The 22593-nt window shown below is 34.6% G+C and overlaps 1 protein-coding gene and 1 pseudogene across 1 annotated transcript; one reads left to right on the forward strand and one right to left on the reverse strand.

Annotated features, from left to right (window-relative positions):
* Window positions 1-1567: 1567 nt before the first annotated feature.
* LOC110705696 (polyamine oxidase 1-like) lies at window positions 1568-9589 on the forward strand. The gene is made up of 10 exons (XM_021883607.1): window positions 1568-2226; window positions 2311-2560; window positions 2653-2760; window positions 2897-2958; window positions 3522-3676; window positions 5668-5811; window positions 6933-7082; window positions 8309-8563; window positions 8753-8834; window positions 8923-9589. Exons 1-10 carry the CDS (start codon window positions 2175-2177, stop codon window positions 9135-9137), a joined length of 1473 nt encoding a protein of 490 aa, XP_021739299.1. The 5' UTR covers window positions 1568-2174; the 3' UTR covers window positions 9138-9589.
* A 336-nt stretch (window positions 9590-9925) lies between these two features.
* On the reverse strand, window positions 9926-21283 carry LOC110705697 (annotated as a pseudogene).
* Window positions 21284-22593: the final 1310 nt, after the last annotated feature.

Here is a 22593-nt window from a genome sequence, read left to right on the forward strand (position 1 = left end):
GAAGAAATTAATTAAGTGAAGCAATATACAACGAAAATTTAATTGTGATAAGAATACTTGTTGTGTGGATTTGTGTTATTAGTGGAATATGATTAAGATTATTACATAAAGAAGGGGAGTTTTTGTACGCTTAGTTTGGCTTTATTAAGATTTCTATTTTTTTTTTCGTATTAGTACATGCTAGATTATCGATTAGTGAATTGTTAAATACCGCCAACAAAATTTATCAAACCGCCAACATTTCAAGTAAAGGGACAACATTGCCCTTACTAAAATCTTCCCCATATTCTTTCTCTTAACTTCATTCCATGATTTCCATCCACCACTTCTAAAGCAACCACATCAACCACCACCAATCACACCACCGGTACCACCCACGCCACCATGTCGACCACTACAAACCCACAACCACCGCGTCAACCACCACCATCTACACCAGATTGCCAAGAATAATAACAGTTAATCAATATAATTATCTACAACAATAGTAATAAAATTAATTATAATTATTTTGTAATAATAATAACAATTAATTAGAATAAGTTTTGAATAAAAAAAAAGTTGTTGGCTAACGACGCTCAAAACCGGTTGGCCGCCACCGGTAATCGGCGGTCAAACCGATTGACCAGCACGGTCAACCGGTTTTGGCCGTCGGTTACCGGTGGCGGCCAACCGGTTTTGAGCGTCGTTAGCCAGCCAGCGGAATTTAAAAAAAAAAACTTAAATTCAAAACAAAAGGATAATAGGCAAATTTACCTCATTCCCCGGTTTCCAGCCATGTCCCCAATGTCAACCACCGTCATCCATGTATGCGCCACCACCTCTTGAACGCCGCTGACTGGTACGTCGGTTGTCTCTGTGGTGGTGGTGGTGGTGGCTATTTTTGGGGATCTTGAGGGGTTGTTGATGAGAGAGAAAAAAGAAAGAGGAGAAAGATGGGTTTGGGTTTAGTATTTTAGTAAGGGCAATAATGACATTTTGCTTAAAAAGTTGGCGGTTTTGATAATTTTTGTTGGCGGTATTTAACACCTCCCTAAAATTATAGGAGTAAATGTAAAGTTTGTTTATTGATTTTAAAAATTGAGCATTAAAATTCAAGTTTGTACGTGTCAATTAAGCATTTCTCAAAGGATAATAAACAAATATCCTCAACAAAAAAATACACTGTACTAAATATATCAAGATCCAAGAGTACACATCCATAAAAAAAAATAAAAAAATAAAAAAAAATCAATACATCAAACATCACCGTCTAGGCTCTAGAGGAAAATGAATATAATGTGTAGTATCCATTTACACTAATTTTATATAACAAACAATACATGCTGATAAGTTTTTATCTCTTGTAATATGCATAGTATGCATTTTGTTTTTGAACCACATACGAGTAGTATGCAGCATTACATAAATTATTTTGTAGAATTGTCATATTAGTAATAGAACACAATCTAAATATCGAAGTAAAATGAATAAATAAAATAGCAAAATTTAGTCGAAAAAACCTTTTAATTCTTTATTTTTTTGGCAATATAAGACATGTTTGTAAAGCTAAGACAACAAACCCTTACTTTCCAACATAGACTTGTTATTTTTTGGCGTCGGCCCATCACATGCCCTTTTTCTTTTCCAACTATTTTCATCCCATTTTTTTTATTCCCCTCTAAGGGCCTGTTTACTTCATCTTAATTTCAATTCAGTTTAGTTTAGTTCAGTTTCAATCAGTTCAATTCCACCCCCAATTTCCTTCACTCATTAAATATTTATTTTAGATCTATTCAGTTCAGTTTAGTTCCAATCAATTCAGTTCAATAAATGCGAATAGACCCTAATTCTCGTTTTATAAAGTCAGTCATAAAATTTGATGTTAAAGCCCGACCCAACCCGTATTTTTTAATCACTTTGTCCCAAGACTCCCAACTTCTAATTCTTATGGTCCATACTCGTAAGATTTGTAATATTGGTAGTAGGCCCTCCAAATCTGTTAAATACGGAGTACCTTCCAAAACAAAATTAAAAAAAAAAAACAATTTTTATTTTTTATTTTTTACTTTTTAGAAAAAAAAAAAAAAAAAAAACTATCTATATAAATAGACTAATAGACTCCCGCTGTTTTAACACCCCGCGTCCTCTCATCTTCAACACTCAAACTAAAATCTCTGTATTTCTCAATTCTCATGGATTCTATCAAACATTGTTCAGTCATCATTATCGGTGCTGGAATCTCCGGTAAAACCACCATTAATCCTACTTCAATAAAAAAAATTCAAATAAATTCCAAGAATATCTCCATTAATGCTCTGTTTTTCACAGGTATATCGGCGGCAAAGCAACTCGCCGATAATGGCGTAGAAGATGTCGTAATTCTCGAAGCTTCGAATAGAATCGGCGGTCGAATTCGTAAGGAGCAATTCGCCGGAGTCCCGGTCGAACTCGGCGCCGGTTGGATTGCCGGCGTAGGTGGTAAACAGTCCAACCCGGTTTGGGAGCTTGCTAATCGGGCCGGGTTACGTACTTGCTTCTCTGATTATAGTAACGCCCATTTTAATATTTATGACCGAGGGTTCGATTTTTCTCTCTTTAATTTCAGTTTAAATGATTAAAAATAGAAGGAAATTATACAAAATTTGAATTAATTTTGTGGAAATTTGGCAGTGGGAAGATATTTCCGAGTGGAATTGCAGCTGATTCGTATAAAAAAGCGGTTGACTCGGCAATTCAGCGACTCAAGGATGAAGTTGATAACACCAATGAGCCTCCCAAGTAATTTCGGAGTAAAACTTTTTTTTTTTTTTAAAAAAAAATTTAATTTTTGTCGCACATTTTTTAGTTATATATATTAATTTCGAAATTATATTAATATTTTTTTTTTCAAATATCTATTTCTTTAAATTTGCAGTTTGCCGAAAACTCCAATTGAATTGGCAATTGATTTTATCCTTCATGATTTTGAAATGGCCGGTGAGTTATTTATTTACTCATATTTTATTTATCTATTTTTATTCTAACTTTGGGGTAAATTGTAATATTGAACGATTTCTAGTGTGCACCGTGACATAATGAAACTCCAAGGCTATTCACTCTTTAGGGTTGTACTCGTAATAAATATTGTGCTAGTAGACACGGATCACACGATTTCTATTGTGCACCGGGACATAAGTAAACTCCAAGCCTATTTTTTTGTTTGTACGATTGTACAAGTAGACACGATTTCTATTGTGCACTAGGACATATGTAAAAAACACGGATTCTATTTAGAATGATTTTTTAGCATACCATATGCATTCATAATACAATCGAGTGTATACGGAGAGTAAGAATAAAGGAGATGCGCTATTGGTAATTATACAAACATATCTCATCTTTTTATTGTGCACCACTTTACTACTTTGATATGACAATTGAACTTAACTATGATTACACAAATTCAAGGAAGATATAAAGGTAAGTTATTTTAATGATCTTTAGCATAATTGATTGAGGAAAAGTGAGGTTAATATAATATGAAATGTTGTTAATTGCAGAAGTGGAACCAATATCAACATTTATTGATTTTGGAGAAAGGGAATATCTAGTTGCTGATGAAAGAGGGTACGAGCATTTGTTATACAAATTGGCTGAAACGTTTCTGTTGACTTTTGATGGGGAGATATTGGATAATCGGCTCAAACTCAACACGGTAATTATTTATTTTTTGATTAAGTAACGAATTCATTAACTAAAAGTCATACAATATGATTGTTTTAAATTAAACACGGTGTTAGTATAATATAATCGCTGTGAATTTTTTAATCTATTTTGGCAAATAAAGGTAAAACAAATTAAGTTAATTTGTTTCAACAAGAATAAAGATGAAATATTTAAAGTGGTGTAATTTTGCACGTTTCAATTCTTAGCTGGGAGACGTTGTATGATAATGATACCTTTGTTGAAGTTGTGTTTTTGTTGGTTATCTCTGTTTTTGTTTTTTTTATAAATGGGGAAAGTGATCAATTCAATGAGCAGTTATAAGTTTGTTGTTTTAGGCTGTATGAATCATTATTATCACGTAATCCAAATTTATATGCCTGTTTTCTCAATCTAACTTATGTCATGCAACATCCTTTAGCTTTCAAATTGTAATACGTATCATTTTTGTTTAGAATTGGCTCTGGTTTTGACTTAAATTAGCAAATAGATAAGCCAATTATGATAATGACACAAATGATGATGATGACAACGACAATGACAATGACAATGACAATGAGGGTAATATGATAATCAATATGATTTTGTCACGGATCTTAGCTAATTATGTCATTATTAGTAAGAATAGTTAAAAACGACAACTTAGCTTGTCTTATTCGGCAGTTGAAGCTCATTTTGTTTATGTAGTTTGTACGAGTCTTATTTTTTTATTTATTTATTTATTTTTTCTCGTAGTGTAGAAAGGGCTATGAATATCAATAGCAATATGGCATAGATGAAATTCAATCCGATTCAAAGTATATCTGGATTACCATTCCAAAATCTATGATATTGATCAGAGTTAATATTAGAAACATTGAATTAAGATATATAGCTGTCATTATTATGTTAATGCATGGGTTAGAAGATCTGATTTGATATCTGAAAATGAAATGTGTTGATATAGGCTTGGCTGTAGTTAGCTAGCTGGGTTGGGTGGTGTGTTTGAGTCTTGACCATCATTTAATTTTGCAGATTTGCACATGCACACATCAAATTGTGCAATGAAATAAATAGAATTCCTCCTTTTTCCTATTTTCATGACCCAATCAAACAGAGCCTTGTTTGACCTATCCATATTATGATTCCTAATCATACAGTAATGAATTGTGATGATTTTCTTCTTGACTCTCCTCAGTTGTTATTTGCATCATGGGTCCCACATATCTTGCACTACCTTTTTACTGTGCCCCATATTTGTATGTTGCAATTTGCAAAAGGTTACAATACTAGCTAGATTACTAGCTACCTATTAATATAATGAAATGTCAAATCAGACTTAAAACCATGCAAGTCAATGAATCCTCCTCCTCTTTTTTATGTAAACTTGATTTAAGGTTACCTTATTCCATAACACTGTGTCAGTGGACCAATTTAACCAAAAGTTTAAACTTATGGTTGAGGTTCAGGAACATGTTTTATACTCTATCACACTGGTTAGAACAATACTACGTTTGATTTTAAGGCTTAACGTTCAATGCACTGTGGTTGGTTAACTATCGTCACATCATAAAATTTGCTATTATGCCGACTCTTTATTACAGTAAGATCTAACAACACTTTGATAACAGTAGAAGATTGATTGTAGATGCACATGTTCTTCTTTAGTATACTGTGTAATGTTATTATATTAAGGTAACTCTACATTTTAACTTGATGTATTGATTGAAAAGCTCCCACTGACTCAAGGTGGGGTCATTTCTAAAATTTAATAGCTCAAATCATAAAAAAATCATGTAAAAAAATTTGTACTATTGAATATGTGATGATGATTGTGGTGGCGGTCGCTTGAATTCTATGTGCAATGTAATGTTATTATTTTATTTTTCTAAGGTGGTAAAATTGGTCCTCTAGCTAAAATTTAATAATTTTTATTCTTATCATCTTAATTAATCAAGCTATATTTTTTGGAGTTAATCATGTACGTTTATGGCTTATGGGCAGGTTGTTCGAGAAATTCAAAACTCGAGGAGCGGCGTTACGGTAAAAACGGAGGATGGTTCCATCTACGAGGCTAGTTATGTGGTTTTGTCTGTTAGCATTGGCGTACTCCAAAGTGATCTTATTTCTTTTCGGCCTCCTTTACCCGTACGTATCCCTTCTATTCTTGTGTACACGTATAATATACTCCATACTCTGTATTGTACTCCGATTTTTATGCATATGTACTCCATGTATTGCACATTGGTGAACCACAGGATGTGTTATGTAGTAATTCATGTTTTTTCCTAGATCTTATATGTTTTCCTCCAATGTGAGATTCTAATGAACATGTATGGTTTATTTTACACATTTTTCGGTTCATGGCTTCATTTTATATGCATCCTCGGTTCATGGCTTCATGCAACCGGTACCATTCTATTGGGATTTAGGCTGTGACATTGTTGTTGTGGTAGGAAGTATATAATGTTTTACATCTATAGTTGTATTTTATGTATAGTACCACCCAACTTATGGATATAACCATTGATAGTATTATTACTGCTAGGATACATGGTCCACAAGATCACAATAGGCTAAGTCCCTGGTTAAGTTGTCCTCTGCTGCGGACTTGTATAGTTTCTGACATTTGATTCTAAGCATTTTAGATCTTACAAGTGAACTAAGGAATATGAGTTAATCAAATACGGAGTTCTAAATAGAAGCCACGGTTATGTCCACGTGCATTCAGCTGCTATATGTGATTTTTCTTTGTTTTGTCTGGTCTTTTAGCAACTCACAATTCGGAAGTATAGCCATGACTACCTTATAGTCTTATATGGCTGATTTTAGTAAATGATCATTGCAGTCCATCACCACATAGAAAATGTATTGAAACTTTAAAGTTCATATTGATTTATGATATAAGGGAAAATAAATTTGGTGGGTGCAACGAACTAGATTAAGAATTGGACCACTCTCAAAAGCTAAATATTATCTTGTTGGTAAACTTGCAGGCATTCTGGCCTGCCCTGTGGACCCATAAATCTGTGAGATAGGTACAGCTATCTCACTATAGTACATGAGAATATCACATAATGTCATTTTCAGATGAAGTGATAGTAGTCTGAAGTATAAAATTCGTTCTGTTGAGGACTAATGGCCTAAATTTTAGTTCGAGATTGTGAAATGCTGTAACATAAAGACGGTCATGTATTCATTTTCTGATTATTTCAGTGATGCAATGGTGTATTTTTCTTATGTAATGACTCTTTCCGTGTTTGAAACAGAGGTGGAAGACAGAAGCCATAGAAAAATGTGATGTGATGGTATATACAAAAATCTTCCTCAAGTTTCCATCTAAGTTTTGGCCTTCTGGGGTGGAGAAAGAGTTCTTTATCTATGCACATGAGAGGAGAGGCTACTACACATTCTGGCAGGTGTGTTTGAGGCTTCATATATCTAGCTAGTGAATCTTCTTTCTTGTATCTTTTTTGCGGAGGCATTATAAAATTTACATAAAGTGGTGTGTTGGTGGCCTTGGTGCGCTCTGCATTTTTCCCTTTACACAATGAAATCATTTCAGATCATCTTTTATTTAGTCACAAAGAGATTAACATGGTGGATTAGTGGGGTCTTTTGATGAACTTTAAGTTTTTTATGGCTTCATATTCCATGAAAAAGGATTAATCTGAGCGGTTTGGTTTATCAGAATGTCTGAATGCGCTCTCCTTGATTCCTTTTGATTATTTGGATAGAGGATCCACCCTCATTAAAATGTTATTTTGGTGGCTCCTGATGTGAGGATTCTCCTCAACAAATCCAAAAACTGACTCACTTTGAACAAGAAAAAAAAAAAAACGGTTTTACTTTAGGTTGTGTTTGGGAAGATAGATTTTATTTCAAATGCATCATTTGAATTATTGAATTTGAGTATTTCAAATGACATGGTTTACCTTGTCATTTGAAATCCTTACCTTCATGGGTTATTACTTGGTAGTTGTATAATTTGGGCAAATTCCTCATTTGAAATTCTTGGACATCCAAACACTATAATTGTCCCAATTCCGGAATTTCAAATGAAATTCTAGAATCCAAACACACCATTAAATAATTTGGAGTGAGTCTGCCACAAATTACGGCATCACTTTAGTTGTTTAGATATCACTCATATCAGGCAAACTCTTTTAACGATGTAGATTGTTATGTTGAAAGAAATTAGTTTTTGTTGTTGAAATACTTAGTGTTTTCTTTTTAGCTTTTGGTGTTGCTCCTAATCCTATCTTATGGTATAGTGGCTTGTGTGTACCATGTCCCTTGCTATACATGGCAACTGTTTCTTGAAAAATGTGTCAAGATTAACTGTGTGCTGTGGAAGTCAGTCCATGGTTTTTATTTTATCAGCCAATGGTCACAATATTGGGGAACAAAGTTGTTGAACTTGACATAAGTTTGATTGAGATGTTTACCATATTTAACTAATGTGTCATGTGTTTAGCTTCCTGTGGACAATTTGAGTCATATTTCCTGTGATTTCCATTCGTGGTGTCAGTTAATTGCTGCATGATAAAATACCAAGATTTTGAGTATTTTTTCCTCAGTATAGTTGTTCTGAGTTTCTTCAAATCTGACCACAGTTGCTTATGTATTATTGACTTGTCAACAGCACATGGATAATGCCTATCCAGGATCTAATATACTCGTTGTAACATTAACAAATGACGAGTCTAAACGTGTTGAGGCTCAATCCGACCAAGAGACTCTCAGAGAAGCCATGGAAGTTCTGAAAGATATGTTTGGCCCTGATATACCAGATGCTACAGACGTACTTGTCCCTCGCTGGTGGAATAATCGTTTTCAGAGGGGCAGCTATAGCAACTACCCCATTATTTCCAACAATAAGGTTGCACGAGACCTTAAGGTACTTGAATTCTCATGGACAGATTGACTGCATTTCCTGTTGTTTTAATGTTTTCTGCATTAAGCCTTCTTAAGGTGACATTATAATTGAAGAACATAACGGAGTACTATCTCCTTTGATTCACGGTTTGTCATATAACTGTTTAGCAAATTAGCTTATTCACTGTTTTTTTTTTTTTTTTTGGATCAGGATCCTGTAGGGCGCATCTTTTTCTCAGGAGAGCATACCAGTGAGAGGTTTAATGGCTATGTTCATGGAGGATATCTCGCAGGTAAATGCTGTCAAATTTGATATCATGATCCTATTGATGCAGCATAGCATATATAATGTGGGTGTCTAATCAAAACATATATAATTAGGTATTGACAGTGCAAACGCTTTGTTGGAAGAAATGACGACAGAAAAGGGAAGAAAAACCGACATTAGCCAACCTTTTCTATTGGAACCCTTGCTAGCACTAACAGGATCACTGACATTACCTCAAACTGAGAAAGTATCAAACCTTCATAAGTACGAGCTGCCTAGGCAAATCTTCCTTGGCAGTAACCTAGGAATGCCAGAAGCCATCTTATGACTAAATGGATCAGTCACTGGTGAACAATTAGTTAGATTTCAGGGGTGCACTTGCCAAGACAACAAGCAGAGCAGGCTCAAGTGCATGACCAGCACGGGGCATTGGCTGGGGAGCAGCCAAGTCCACACTGTGGTTTTTCCCCATTAAGCTAAAACTAAATAATAGTGACACAGGTGGGGAGCTGCGTGCATTGGCTGGCGCGGTTGATGTATAATTACGGAAAGTCTAATTTGATAAGTTGAACAGTATATGATTCGGATTTGCTGATACCTAGATAGGAATAAAGATATTGATTGAAGTGATGAAGTGGATTTCAGGTAGAGTTTAGTAATTTTGGTACGTATATGATTATCTGATGGTAACTTTCTTGTTGTTTGAACTCAAAGATTCATATTGTAAAGACAAATTACATTGGCATTTTAATTTAATTTAAATCTGTTTACAAATCCAAATACTACTAAATTCTGTCTCATCAGTACACTACTACACTGCACCTACAATGATTTTGTATCCGGCTGCTGCCATGGAAGCTTTGGTTTGGTTCTTCCAATTTGGACAACAATGATACTGAAAGTGGGGAGCTGTATCCATTGGCTGGTTTAATTTACCTCGTTTTCACGTAAGATACTAAGATTGAAGACATTTGATTTATACAACTATGAACTCCAGGCATACAATTTGCAATTTCTAGTAGGAAATTCTCTGCAGCATTTTATACTTTTTTACCATTCTATTCTAGGAAAGATTCAAATTGAAAAGATAATTAAAAAAAGACCAAACATTAAATATAAATATTCTCAAGACTGCAAAATGCAATTTCACAACAAAATTGTTTACAGAAAAATAAAAGAAACAAACTGCTGTGCATCTCTGAAAGTCTGAATGTACTCGCCTTTGACAGAATGACAGGTGCTCAGCAGCCAAAATTGTTTATAAAGCTAAAGTCCCTAGCTGAAGTATTTTTCATACATTTTCTTAGATACAGAAAGTGTATCTCCTCGAGCCTTAAGAGGATAGATCTTCGTATCAGATTGCCATTTGTTTGAATACGATATCCAATTTCTTCTCCATACATCAATCTCAAAGGTCTCATTATCTTTCAGGGCTTTTCTGAGATGATCAAAATATGTTGCTGCACGAGGATAATGATAGTCTTCCAATAGTCCGCTCCAGAATTTGCTAGCTAAAAGAGCACACTAACTAGTGATAGTATACCTTTGTTTAGTTATAAATGACACCAACAGTCAACAAAACGTTGGCGCCTACAGGCTACAGAGCAATTGAAGATGAAGAGAATAAGCCCACACAACCAATATAGTATTAAACATAACTTGTAGGAGAGTATGAAGTGGGGATTCTACCATTGAGCTTCCACCTCCAAACCTTGAGGTTAAGGGGGAGGGGGTATCCGGTATCTGATTATTACACGACATTTCTTAAACTGAGACTTTCAGTATCACTCCTTTTAAAGAGTCATAGGGGTTGTGCCCTCCAAGAGTCCAAGGGAAAATACTTACTGTAACAACAAAAATAATGACAATTACTAGGAATAGTAGATTTTACCATAATCATGGACCTTGCTTTGATGGTTTTCTGTCGTATCAAACCACATAGTAACTTGAGTCCTCGCGTTCCACTCATACTGCAACAAAAGCCAATTGCATTAAAAACAGGAGTTTAGGTCTCACCATACCATGGAGGTCCGATTTTCAACACTTATGGTCATGGATCATAGGTTGGAGGACTTGTATCATCATCTTACTCTTATTGTGTCACAACAAAATGAAGATTATATCTGACCTGCCTCATCTCTTCAGGATTTGTAGCCATTCTTTTTGCACTATCTAGCCAAGTCCCAAGAAGAAAATTGTCATCAGTAGCAACAACTTCGTCAATGTCTTTGATGATCTGAATGAATTTCTGGCTGTGAAAATCTAATGCTTTTAAATCTTTGCGCTGAAAGGCAGTCACTGCTTTCAGGTATACATCATTTCCTAGCTTTGAAAGTACTTGCCGAGTTAAATCAACCAAATCGTACCTGATGTTGGACGAACCAATCAGCCAAGTTTATATTATGCAAGTATGCAACTGTAATCCCATTTCTACTATAATTAGTCTAGAAAATCGGTTTCTGTACAAAGCATTTCAGTTCTACAGATAATACTGATGTATCTATCGTTTAAGATAGAGAAAAAAGTTACTCCGGAGTATGTTGCCAAGTAATTCCACAATTTTTATGTTGAAAATTCTGCAACTCAAGATTACTTTTACCAGCCTAAATTTTAGACCCTTAATCTCTGCTAAGCTCAATTGTAAAAAAAATAAATAAAAAAAAAATACTCAGTTAGAAAAAGATCTATTTAAGTTAAAATCAGTTTAAACCAAGAAAAATAAGTTTCATTCAATACAAGTCAGTAAAAATCACAAAACCAATGACTATGTCCTCATGTAACAAAAGATACTAGTGTCAGTGAATCAGTATAATCAGTTTTAATTAATAAAATAAAGTCAATTTCAATTGGCAAAAATAAGTTTTAATTAGTAAAAATCAATTTAGTCATTAAATAGAATTTCAATTCATTATAAAAATAAAAATAAAAAAGCAAACAAAGATACATTTTTTCAGCACTCCCCCTCACTTGTGAGTGTCCAGGCCCCTTAACCAGTGGCTTGACAAAGCCCCATGATAAATTTCGAAACAATATGAAATGGGCTTGGGCAACCCGAACAAGGAGGAGGGGAGTTTGGTTCACAATCAAGCCTTTGGAGCTTCCATACTATAACCAATTGGCAATAATAGGAGTAACTCCTCTACCTTATAAAGTAGAACCACCTCTCCTCTTTTTCCAATGTGGGACACTCACAAGTGGGCTACAATGGGTTTCAACATTTCGTATATATTTCAGAATTATAGGACAAGTGACCGGACAAAAAAAAAGAAAAATTCTGATAGAAGTAAACCTGAAAGTAAGACTTCCAACAAGGTACTTCCCTGCATCAAGAAACAGATGTAAAGCTGTAATTACTTCCTCAGTTGGATACCAGATATGCGGCGATGGCAAGGAACGCGGTGACTCAAGCAAAAACTTGCCTCATACTTTTGTGTAAGATGAGAAGATTTTCTTTCTCATATTCTCTGGTGACATCTAGTGTCGCGTTGTTTACAGGATCCCAATCAGGAAACTTAACAATATAATCCATTGTGTGATCCTGAACAATGGAAAAAGGTTGAAAACATGCCAAATATCAACTATTGTAAAAGGAGTATGAAATCATCTCAACACTGATAAGCATTACATCACATTAGCATTAGATGTTCTGATTCATATTCGATCTGCACATTAAGACGAATACTGTGAAATGCTGAATCATTGTTGCATGAACCTTTGTACAGAAACCAGCTACACTAACAGGTATAAAGAACAAATGACTTACTCCAATCATATCTGTACAGTTGTAAATGGTGTGGTAGAGAATTTCCCAAGCAGTCTCTAGTTGATGAATAGCTTTACCGTAGCGCCTACGAGAGTAAGTTTTAATCCATTCCTGTGTGAAAATAATAATCAGTTAAACAAAAGTTTTTTAGAAAAAAATACCACAAACAAATAGTATATAAATTCAGAACCATCTCTGAGGGCAAAAGTCCTGAATTCTGGGGATATATATGACTGGAAATCTATCCGAAAAACGAGGACAACAAGTGAAAGATGCTTATTCAACATCCTTTCAAAGAGAGGTGTTAAAATTGAGGATTCCCAGCAGGAATTATGCAATCAATTCGACGTACAAGTTTTGAGATGAGATCGATGTGAGGACAAGACAGCATCAGAAGAAATGCAAAATAACAGATTTTTATTGTATCATATGAGGGTTTCCAGTATTAGAAAGATAAATGCTATAGTTCTCTAAGTAATATTTATGACAGAAATCTTCAATTTATAATTTGGGTTTGGTACTATATTTCTATGTGAGGGTTGCCTGTAGGATGACTTACTCATCAAACATGGCTGTTATGGTGAGATCAAAGAAAAATTACCTTCAGCAGCAGAAAAGAATTAACACAAAATTATAATTACAACAGGTACAAGCATCGAATATGGGTACATATTCAAGTGTCCGTTCAAGGCTCAATTTCTGAATACAGAGACCCTGTCCTAGAATTGGGGATCAGAGTATATTTGCTTCAAATTTTGTAATCTAAGATGAATCCCTAGACACAACCTAAGTGTCCTTGGGCATTTGAGATCTGGAAGTTATAAAAACACATTATCTGTAAGTACATAGGAATTACATCTATTCACCTACCACAAGTTCGACCTTTTCATTTCGATAAGCCATTTCAGACATGAGTTCATACATAACTGGATTCTGCTCTATTCCTTCCATGCACATACCAACACCAACCTAGGTGCATCATGTAACAAGATATGAATATCAGGACACACAAACTTTTATAGTCAGTAAAGCTGAGTTTATGATAATAGAAATCATACAATTGTTGAATTTTTGCTACTTCGAGCATTAACCGGCCCAGAAGATATGGAGTCCAGTAAACCATACATATCCATATTTCCACCAAAGTTGTGAAGCATGCACCTGCTAACGAAAAATTACAGAAATTAACAAAGATTTAATGCAGTTCACTGATTGATGATGACTTGCCTAGTAAAAAAGGTTACCAGATATAAGGAGTGCCATAGAATTGAGAAGACTTTTCCCATATGGGCTTTACATCTGCAAATAGATGAAGAACTATCATCTTCCCTTTTGGGACAGAATGAAGAAGAGCCTAGATTGAAGAAAGGTGTCAAAATTCACAGCAAAGAGACAGCATGCAAAAATCTTTCTGTTTGATTCAACAAAGTATTCGAAAAGTAAGGAGCAACAGCTTGAGTAAATATCCAGAAAGAAAATTCATGAACTCAAATCAAGACTCATAAACATACTTCCATTTGAGGCTGCTTCCAAATATTTGAAAGTGAATAGAAGAGCCATCCCTACAACAAAAAGTTTTTTTTTTTTTAAAAAAAAAAAAAAAAAAAGAGCAAAGGGATTGCACAATTACTAGCAGAATAGATAGGTTAAGCCTGCACTATATGAACAAATATAGAGTCTTTGTTGATTTGAAATTTTATATGCAAACATACAATTATATAGTAAATGATAGCAAACCGTATGTCGGGTTTCAGCACTTGGTTTATATATAGTCCTTTTTAGACTTCATGATGAATCAGTTAAATGACAAGCTCATATAGAGTTTATAGACCAGTCACTTGCTAGTTGCACTCATCACCATCTTCAGTCCCCTATTCTTCTCTTTTTCCAAAAGAACATAAATACTCAGCTCGAATTTCCTGGGATTGGATATGAAGGCTAACATGCCATGAACAACTGCTATCTGGATGAAGTAACAAGAGGAGACTGAATTGTATTAAAATTGTCTACAATTTGTGGAAACTTGAAAGTAAATGCCAGATTTGAATCAATGCAAGAGAGAATTATACAAGGAAACTTCCTATGCCCAATAGGAAGCGGAAAATCTCAACTACATGCAATTTGAATCAAACTCTTCATAATAAATGTACATCAACTCAGTCACAATCCTATTACTAACTCGAGCCATTCCTCATCAAACTCAAGTTACTAACATTCTGTTTATTGATTATCAATTGACGGGATTGACAACTTAGATAACAATGAGGAAACAAATTCTCAAATAAAAAATTTAGGTGCATGAAAGTCATGACTTGAACTAACTTCCTAGGAGCAGACTCTTAATTAAGTTCCTCTAGACCACAGTTCCTTGCTTGTTCCAACTACTCTCGAGTTTCCAGTTAACTTACAAAGAGGCCAAAATGTATCCTCCTACATGTTAGACATCTTTCTTGAAAACTCAGAAACTCCATGCTAAACTCATCCTTGTTCAAAGTAACTTTACTGAACTATGCTAGTAGGTGAGAAACTGAGAATAAGTCCATATGTGAGAACCCATACAACCATATTTATATGAGAACTGATATTTACATGGAGGACTAAATATTATCAAAGTATTTATTATGTGCATTATGTTTCAAAACAAATCAATCTCCAAATCATGTTGCTAAATGTTTTTCTATTATTGAAGTCTGGACGTCTGGTATACTTTTAGCTATCATACAATACCAACCAGGCAACCAGACATTAAAAAGGGCTATGAGGGCCCGGAAAAACAGGGAATATAAGAAATGGGAGAAAGAAATAGGTAATTGCCTGCATAAGCCACACAGCATGCTTATCACCTTTGGCCATTGCTTCATAAACAGCAGCCCCAAGTGATGACAGATAAGTCGGATCATCAGTGGGTGGAAGGTTTTCATTGAATGTGTCACTGTCCATGCTAAAACATTAGAAAAGCAAATATGAACCAGCAGAATAATGCTGAATAATATAACATGAAAAGTTAACTAAAAAGTTGCCCACAATCATCTGATAAGTGTGTGTGTGTGTGTCTGTGTAACAATCATAAATTTACAGTAACCAAATTAATAAGATCAACAATTGCACTGAACAGATGTTCCTATGACACAAGGTGGTTTGTGGCATAAACTCTTTGCCATGAATAGCACACGGAATCTACACTAAAAAAAGAGTTATACAGCAGGGGGAAAAAAAATGCAAGACTGATGCTACCTACTCAAGCAACTAATGTCTACACAAATGTTGATAGGAAAGGACTAGATGTACTACCTAGTATATCAGTTATAAAGCACAGTTCGTCATAGATTTACTGAGCTTAAAAATAAATAAATAAATAAAATTGACCATTCACTTACCAGTTGTATATGTCAGTCACATCTCCATACTCTGTTTAATGACAAAGATAGCAACAGATCAGTTCCAAGAATAAAACTGTTATAAAAAAATACAGCAAGCTTGTTCAACAGTACATTTGATTACATTCAACCTTTGCTAAATCTGAAAGATAACTCTTACAGTGTTATTAATTTTTTTCATATGGAGCAAGGCAGAAAACTTATCAAACTCTAAATCCTGATTATTTGATTAAGGTTTTGAATTTCTTAGAATAATCCTAAGCCTGACCTAAACAATCAAGCAGCAATCCAAATTCACTTTTGAATTAAAGGTTTAAAACTAACAGATGATAATTTCCACAAGAAAAAATACGATTTTATTTATCTCATTCTTCCTATAAATGTACTTCGTATTATATTCACACAATTGTTAGGTTATACACAAGGGAGCATCATACGATTACACTACTTGTTAATGTGCATTAGAGACAACTCACCTTTAATTTGCTTCTTAATAAAGGCCTCACCAAGCTTTACAAATAATGGATCAGAAGGATCTAAAAGGAAGGTACAGCACCATCTGGCGTCACCACTAACAGATTTCCTGGAAAAAAAATCAAGAGCAGGATACAAAATTATTATCCAATTCATTCACTTAACAATTAATAACATATCTTCTATCAAACTAATGTAACCATTAAGCGTTTCATTAAACATTTTGATCATTGCAGACACTGGTGGAAGTGTAGAGGCGATTAGCACAGCTTTAAAGTGAATTCAGAGATTGTTTTACTATATGGAAGAGAACAAGCCTCTTGAATGCTTATACTTATCCTCCAGATTTGCTGTTTTTCCATTCAATCATCCTCAATTCCTCATCTTCTTCCCTAATTCTTCTCATTTAATCTCTAAATTCAGTCCGAAGCTATGCTAACTCATAGCATATTATAAAAGGTGGCTAACAGCCATCCAGACGTAGGTAAATGCACAATCAGCAGATATATTACTAAAGAACATATCAACAAAAGCTTGCATATAATATATGGAAAAGTAGCAAGAAAAGTGACATACCACTTCCCCAGCCTGGTTATTTTTGAAGAAGGGAAAGCTTTTCTAAGGGCTGCAGGTACATGTCCAGAGAATGAAGGCAATACTGACACAAGGAAATATTAGAATTAGATCAATCTTAAATTTTACTAAAAGTAAACAAAACTTACATTAACATACAACTATACAAGTTTATGAAATGTCAGTGTAATACTTTTCTCTCAAATTTTGGTTGGTTATAATAACATATGGGATTAATCCAAATATACCTGGGGTCATTCCTAGCTCCAACATACGAGTTAATATCTGCTTCTGTAAGGCCAACTGCTGATCCAGCCAATTTTGTGATAATGGTCCGTCCCAGCTGTTACAGGACAGAAATTTGGCTGTTAGAGAAGAAGTTATAATTATAACCTATTAAGAACAAAATGCACCATCAGTTATCTATCCAACAAGAACAAAATGTTGTACAAAGCCCTATGCACAATATCTCAAATATCATTCTTGTGCAGTTGTGTATGCTACATGAATTTAGTTGTTCTTCACTTCTTCCTAAAGAATGTTCATGTATTATGAGGAAAATTTCCTCCAACCCTGATCTATTTAATGATCACGAAGAAATGTTTGTATCTAAATTAGCAGTTCATTAATAGCACAAAATTGTGATAGACCATAATGCAAGTTATGCAACAATTCACTCACACAGAGCAAAGAAGGCATTCTACTTGAGAGTAAAAAAGGTACAAGTTATAATTTAATGGATAAGTTAGATATAGGACAGAAACCTTGAAAATAGTGTAGAGTTGCAGAGCATTCTCAATAGAATATATCTAACTTGAACAATATATAATTAACACTCTAGCTTTGGAAAGAGAAATGGAAAGGAGAACAAGGGGAGGTAGGGGGAGGGAGGAATGATGAGTTTTTGGTCCAAATTTCTCCATTGTTCGAGAGATCAATTTCTTACAATTTAATCCCTCCATTTATCTTCCCTTCTTCCTCATTTGTTATCCAAATGAAAGATTATCCATCCCTCTATTTCCCTTCCCTTCCCTTCTTTTCCCTCCCTTTCCTTCAATCCAATCAAAGCGTAGATGTCAAAGATTCACAGAGCTCTACTTTAACCTTTATAGTTGGTATGCATTAAGAGAGATGACAATGAGATGCATTAATTATGTACTGACCCATGTAGGTTTCCCATGCGTGCCCATGAAAGGAAGGCAGGCCCACCAAAGAAATTATTGAGATCTTCTTTACTGATATTGAAGTCCTGAAACCAGAACAGGTGGAAAAGGAAAAAAAATCATCTATTACAAATATGTGTTAATCATATTCAATTTAACTCTCCTCAGGATGCAGAAATGGCTAACATGGTTTACAACATTAGAGCAAAGATTTCAATGACTCGAAACAGTTTCAAGTGCTGTTTGTCCTATAATCATAGTTCATTGGAGTTTAGCTTAGTGACTGTAAATTGACGGTCAAAGTCCTTAGTAGAGAAGTGTGAAACAATCAGGAGCACAGTAACCAACAACCCAAACTTTTTCCTACTTATCAGGCGAGTTGGTTACATGGGCAGTTGTGCATCTTAATATCAGGTGAGAAAGCTCCAGTTTAGTTGCAACCTTCTCCGAAGAGTTGGCTTGATTATGCATGCATAAGGCATATACACAGCTTAGTAAATGCTTTCTAAGGATGGACTAAAAATCGTCAGATACAATAAGATTATCATGCACTCACAGCAAAGACTTTCTGCCAAATGGCCTCTTGCCCAGTAAAAGCTAAAGGCAGGTTAATTCCTTGAAGAGCCATCCAGTCAATCTCTCTCTCCCATCTTTGCCAATCCCACCAAACATAGGAATCTGCAATACAAAAATGTCAATTATAAACCAATAAAAGAATCAAAGTATTGAACAATATTGAAGAAGGTGAAAGTGAGGAACTGAAAACTATTAGCACAAAGTGTCAAAAATGACCAATATGGTACAATCAGAATGCCAATCATAGGCAAGCAAAAATCAAAAGTACATGTATTGCGTTATTGTTTAGGATGTTGCAGAATAAAATACAATAGAAAAGGATGATTAGGAGGAGAAACAAAGGATGAAAAATATAGATAGACATTTGAGTTTACAATTCAGATAATATCGATCACATCCAGCTTAGTAGCTTACATTATCTGTTCAGACATTTAGGCCCTTTAAGGGACTCCAAGTTACCCCTGACATCATCCATTTGTATCCAAAGAAAATTCAATAACGACACTTTAAACCAGCACCATAAATTGCTGTTTCATATCAGTGGCGTGTAAACAACATTGCAGATTTAGTGAGGATGAAAATAGCAGCAGAAAGCGAAAGAAATGAAAGCCATGGGCAGGAGAATAACACTCACAACTTGAAGTAAAAACATTTTGATGATAATTCAACGGAACAGGACGTTTCATGACCAAGCCCCCTTCTTTTACAAAAGGAAGTGATCCTGGTTCTGGGATAGAACCCATTTGAACTCCTCCAGTCTTCTCCCAAGAAATATGTGCACCACACAAATACTTCAAGTACCAGTGAAGGCCGGATGCTATTTCCACTGCTGTGGTGCCCTTTATTCTGAAATATGACTAACCACATTTACATTTCATGCCAATTCAGATATAGGGGTAGTATGTGATATGACAGTTCTTGTTTTACATACACTATCTGTGGTCCATGACAGCTCGATCTGTTGCAATTTTCAATCCAGAAGCAACTGTCCCCGCCACAAACATCCTAGTACACGAAAATAAGTTTATGCATTTATGTTAATACAACCTGTTTATCTGCTATTGCAAATTTGAAATACTCGTATGAGTTACAGACTGTTATAAATCTTAGTTACATAAAAACAACATCAATCACACATTCACACACACATAAAGCTATACACAAACCACATACAAACTGCCAAACTGCGAATGAAACTATTATGCAACAATCTCGCAGTATACAGAATCAAAAGGAAGATTGTGGTATCCATAAGATTAATAATGTACTCTACAAAAATTTATGAGTTGATACATATCAGGTACAATGCTCAAGAGATTAATAAAACTTAAATTGATCAATACCAATGTAAATCTCTACTTCCTCCGTCTCACAATACAAAGCCTATTTGGGTTGCCCTTTAAGTCGATTAATGTTATTTTAATATTTTGATCACTTAATTTCTCATATAAATCGTCGTTTCAAGTACCGGTGGAGGCATACATGCATCTTTTCATGTACTAGTTGAGGGGTATAAGTGTAATTATCTAAATGCAAGTGCACAGCTCACCAAAAGTAATGAAAAAATGATCCTGCTTTTTCAATATATTTACAGAAATGTCACCACAAAAAATCGTTTACCAGGCACATAAACTTGCATTTGCCGTATTATGATTAAGATTCCAATCATCCAATCAAACTTTAGAAGGTAAGTTGGGGGACAAAAAAAAAAAAAAAAAAATCAAATGTTTCATCAATCTTGATAAAAAAAAGGATATTAATGAGTTAATACTTTGAATCAGAAAAATAAATACAGTAGACATTAATATTGAAAAAACATTATTTACCTATATTTCTATAAACTATCTATATATCTATTACTTTATGTTCTTTACAAAAAATAATTCTTTAGTAAATTTAAATCTTGCACGTATCGCGCGCATAAAAGACTAGTGTCTTTTTTTTTTTTTTTTTTTTTTTTTTTTTTTACAAGAAAGACTAATGTCAAATATGATGTGAATGAAGCAAACTTCCTAAAAGCTACTGTAACATAACAACAAGATAGTTCAACCAACAATCAACATAATTAAATATTATGAAAAACCCATAAATATATATGTAATTAAGATGAAAACTTGATGCATGTCAAACGAACAGATATTAGTAGGAAAGATGATACCTTCGAAATAATTTTTTTTTTTTAAAAAAAAAGAAGAAAGATAATACCTTTGAAATAATCTGGAAAATGAAGGAAGAAGAGTGAGAAGGCAATAATCTATGAAGAAGGGTTTTAGCTGCATTTTCCTGGACTGTAGGAGTTGACCTTTGGGAATCTAAACGGCTGATTAAAGCCTTAATTGGATCTGTTTCCAATTTTTGAGGTGAATCAACAAGTGTTGGGGATATACTGTAGTATATTGAGTAGGATTCATACCCCAAAAACAAAAGTAGGTTCAAAATCAAAATCAAAATTAAGAGTAATGGAAACAAAGACCTTGAATAGTACATTATTTTCCTAAACAATGACATCAAGTCAACTCACTTGTTTTCAGCAGTCTCAACTCATTTTCCTCAATTCCCATCCTCTAGGATCTGGGTCTTATTGACATGTTATTAAAAATTAAAAAAACATACATTTTTTTAAGAAGCCCTAATTTATCTCGGTGAAAAACAAAATTCGTTTGTCTAGTAGCATTTCTATAAATAAAACAACAAAATATTCTAATCAGCTTAGTATTATTTAAACGAATCAATATCACTGGAATCCGCATTTAATAAAAGGTGTTGATTTATTTACATGAATGCCACCAGACAAACATTTTTTTTTTGTTTATCATGGAGATAACTTGTGCTGAGTATTTTCTCTACATTTTTTCATCAAAATTTTAAATTTAATGACATTTTCTCACATGGAAAATATACTAGTTTATCTTCATGATAAACAAAAAAGAGTTTATTGAGTGACATTTCTATAAATAAATCAACAACTTTATTAAATGGGGTCCCATAAATAATGATTTATTTACAGAAATACCACTACATAAACAAATTATGTTTATCTTGAAGAAAACTGGATTTTTTACGAAAGTAAACTTAATTGGCAAACAATTTACCAATCTAGACGCGTGGCCAAACTATTTACGAAACTGAGCTTATGACATAAAACGCTGCCTCGGTCAGTGTTTTACTTTGGTTATTATTTTTTTTTATAAAATTTCGTATTATGTGAAATACAAATTTTTAAAAAAAAAAATGGAAATACAGTAAAACGTTGACTCAGTCAGCGTTTTTCTTGTATCCATAACAGAGAAAAACGCTGACTGAGTCAGCGTTTTACACCTTAGCATAAAACGCTGCCTCAGTCAGCGTTTTATCTGCTGGCGGAAGGCAGCAACAGCAGGCCCCCAACAGCAGCCAGTGCAGCCCCCTTCCACATCCACCACCCTCTCCACATCCACCAACACCACCACCCTCCTCCTCCACATCCTCCACCACCCTCCTCCTCCACATCCACCACCACCATCACCCTCCTCCTCCACATCCACCACCACCACCACCCTCCTCCTCCACATCCACCACCACCATCACCCTCCTCCTCCACATCCTCCACCACCTCCACCACCCTCCTCCTCCACATCCACCACCTCCACATCCACAATTTATTTTGAACGAAATGAGTCAAACGTGGACAAATGTCAACGCTACGATGTGTGTCCTGTAGTGTAAGGACAGAAGGGTCGGTGGGTCCGGGTGTCCTATCTCGGGTGTCCATGGTATCTGTTCATAAACAGTTATAATCCAACAATTAAAAAGTAAAAATTACATATAAGCGATAACAAAATACAGAATTTCAAATCTCATACTTCAATCTAAAAATCC

The sequence above is a fragment of the Chenopodium quinoa genome, unplaced genomic scaffold (assembly GCF_001683475.1).
Source record: "Chenopodium quinoa cultivar QQ74 unplaced genomic scaffold, ASM168347v1, whole genome shotgun sequence".
NCBI lineage: Eukaryota > Viridiplantae > Streptophyta > Magnoliopsida > Caryophyllales > Amaranthaceae > Chenopodium > Chenopodium quinoa.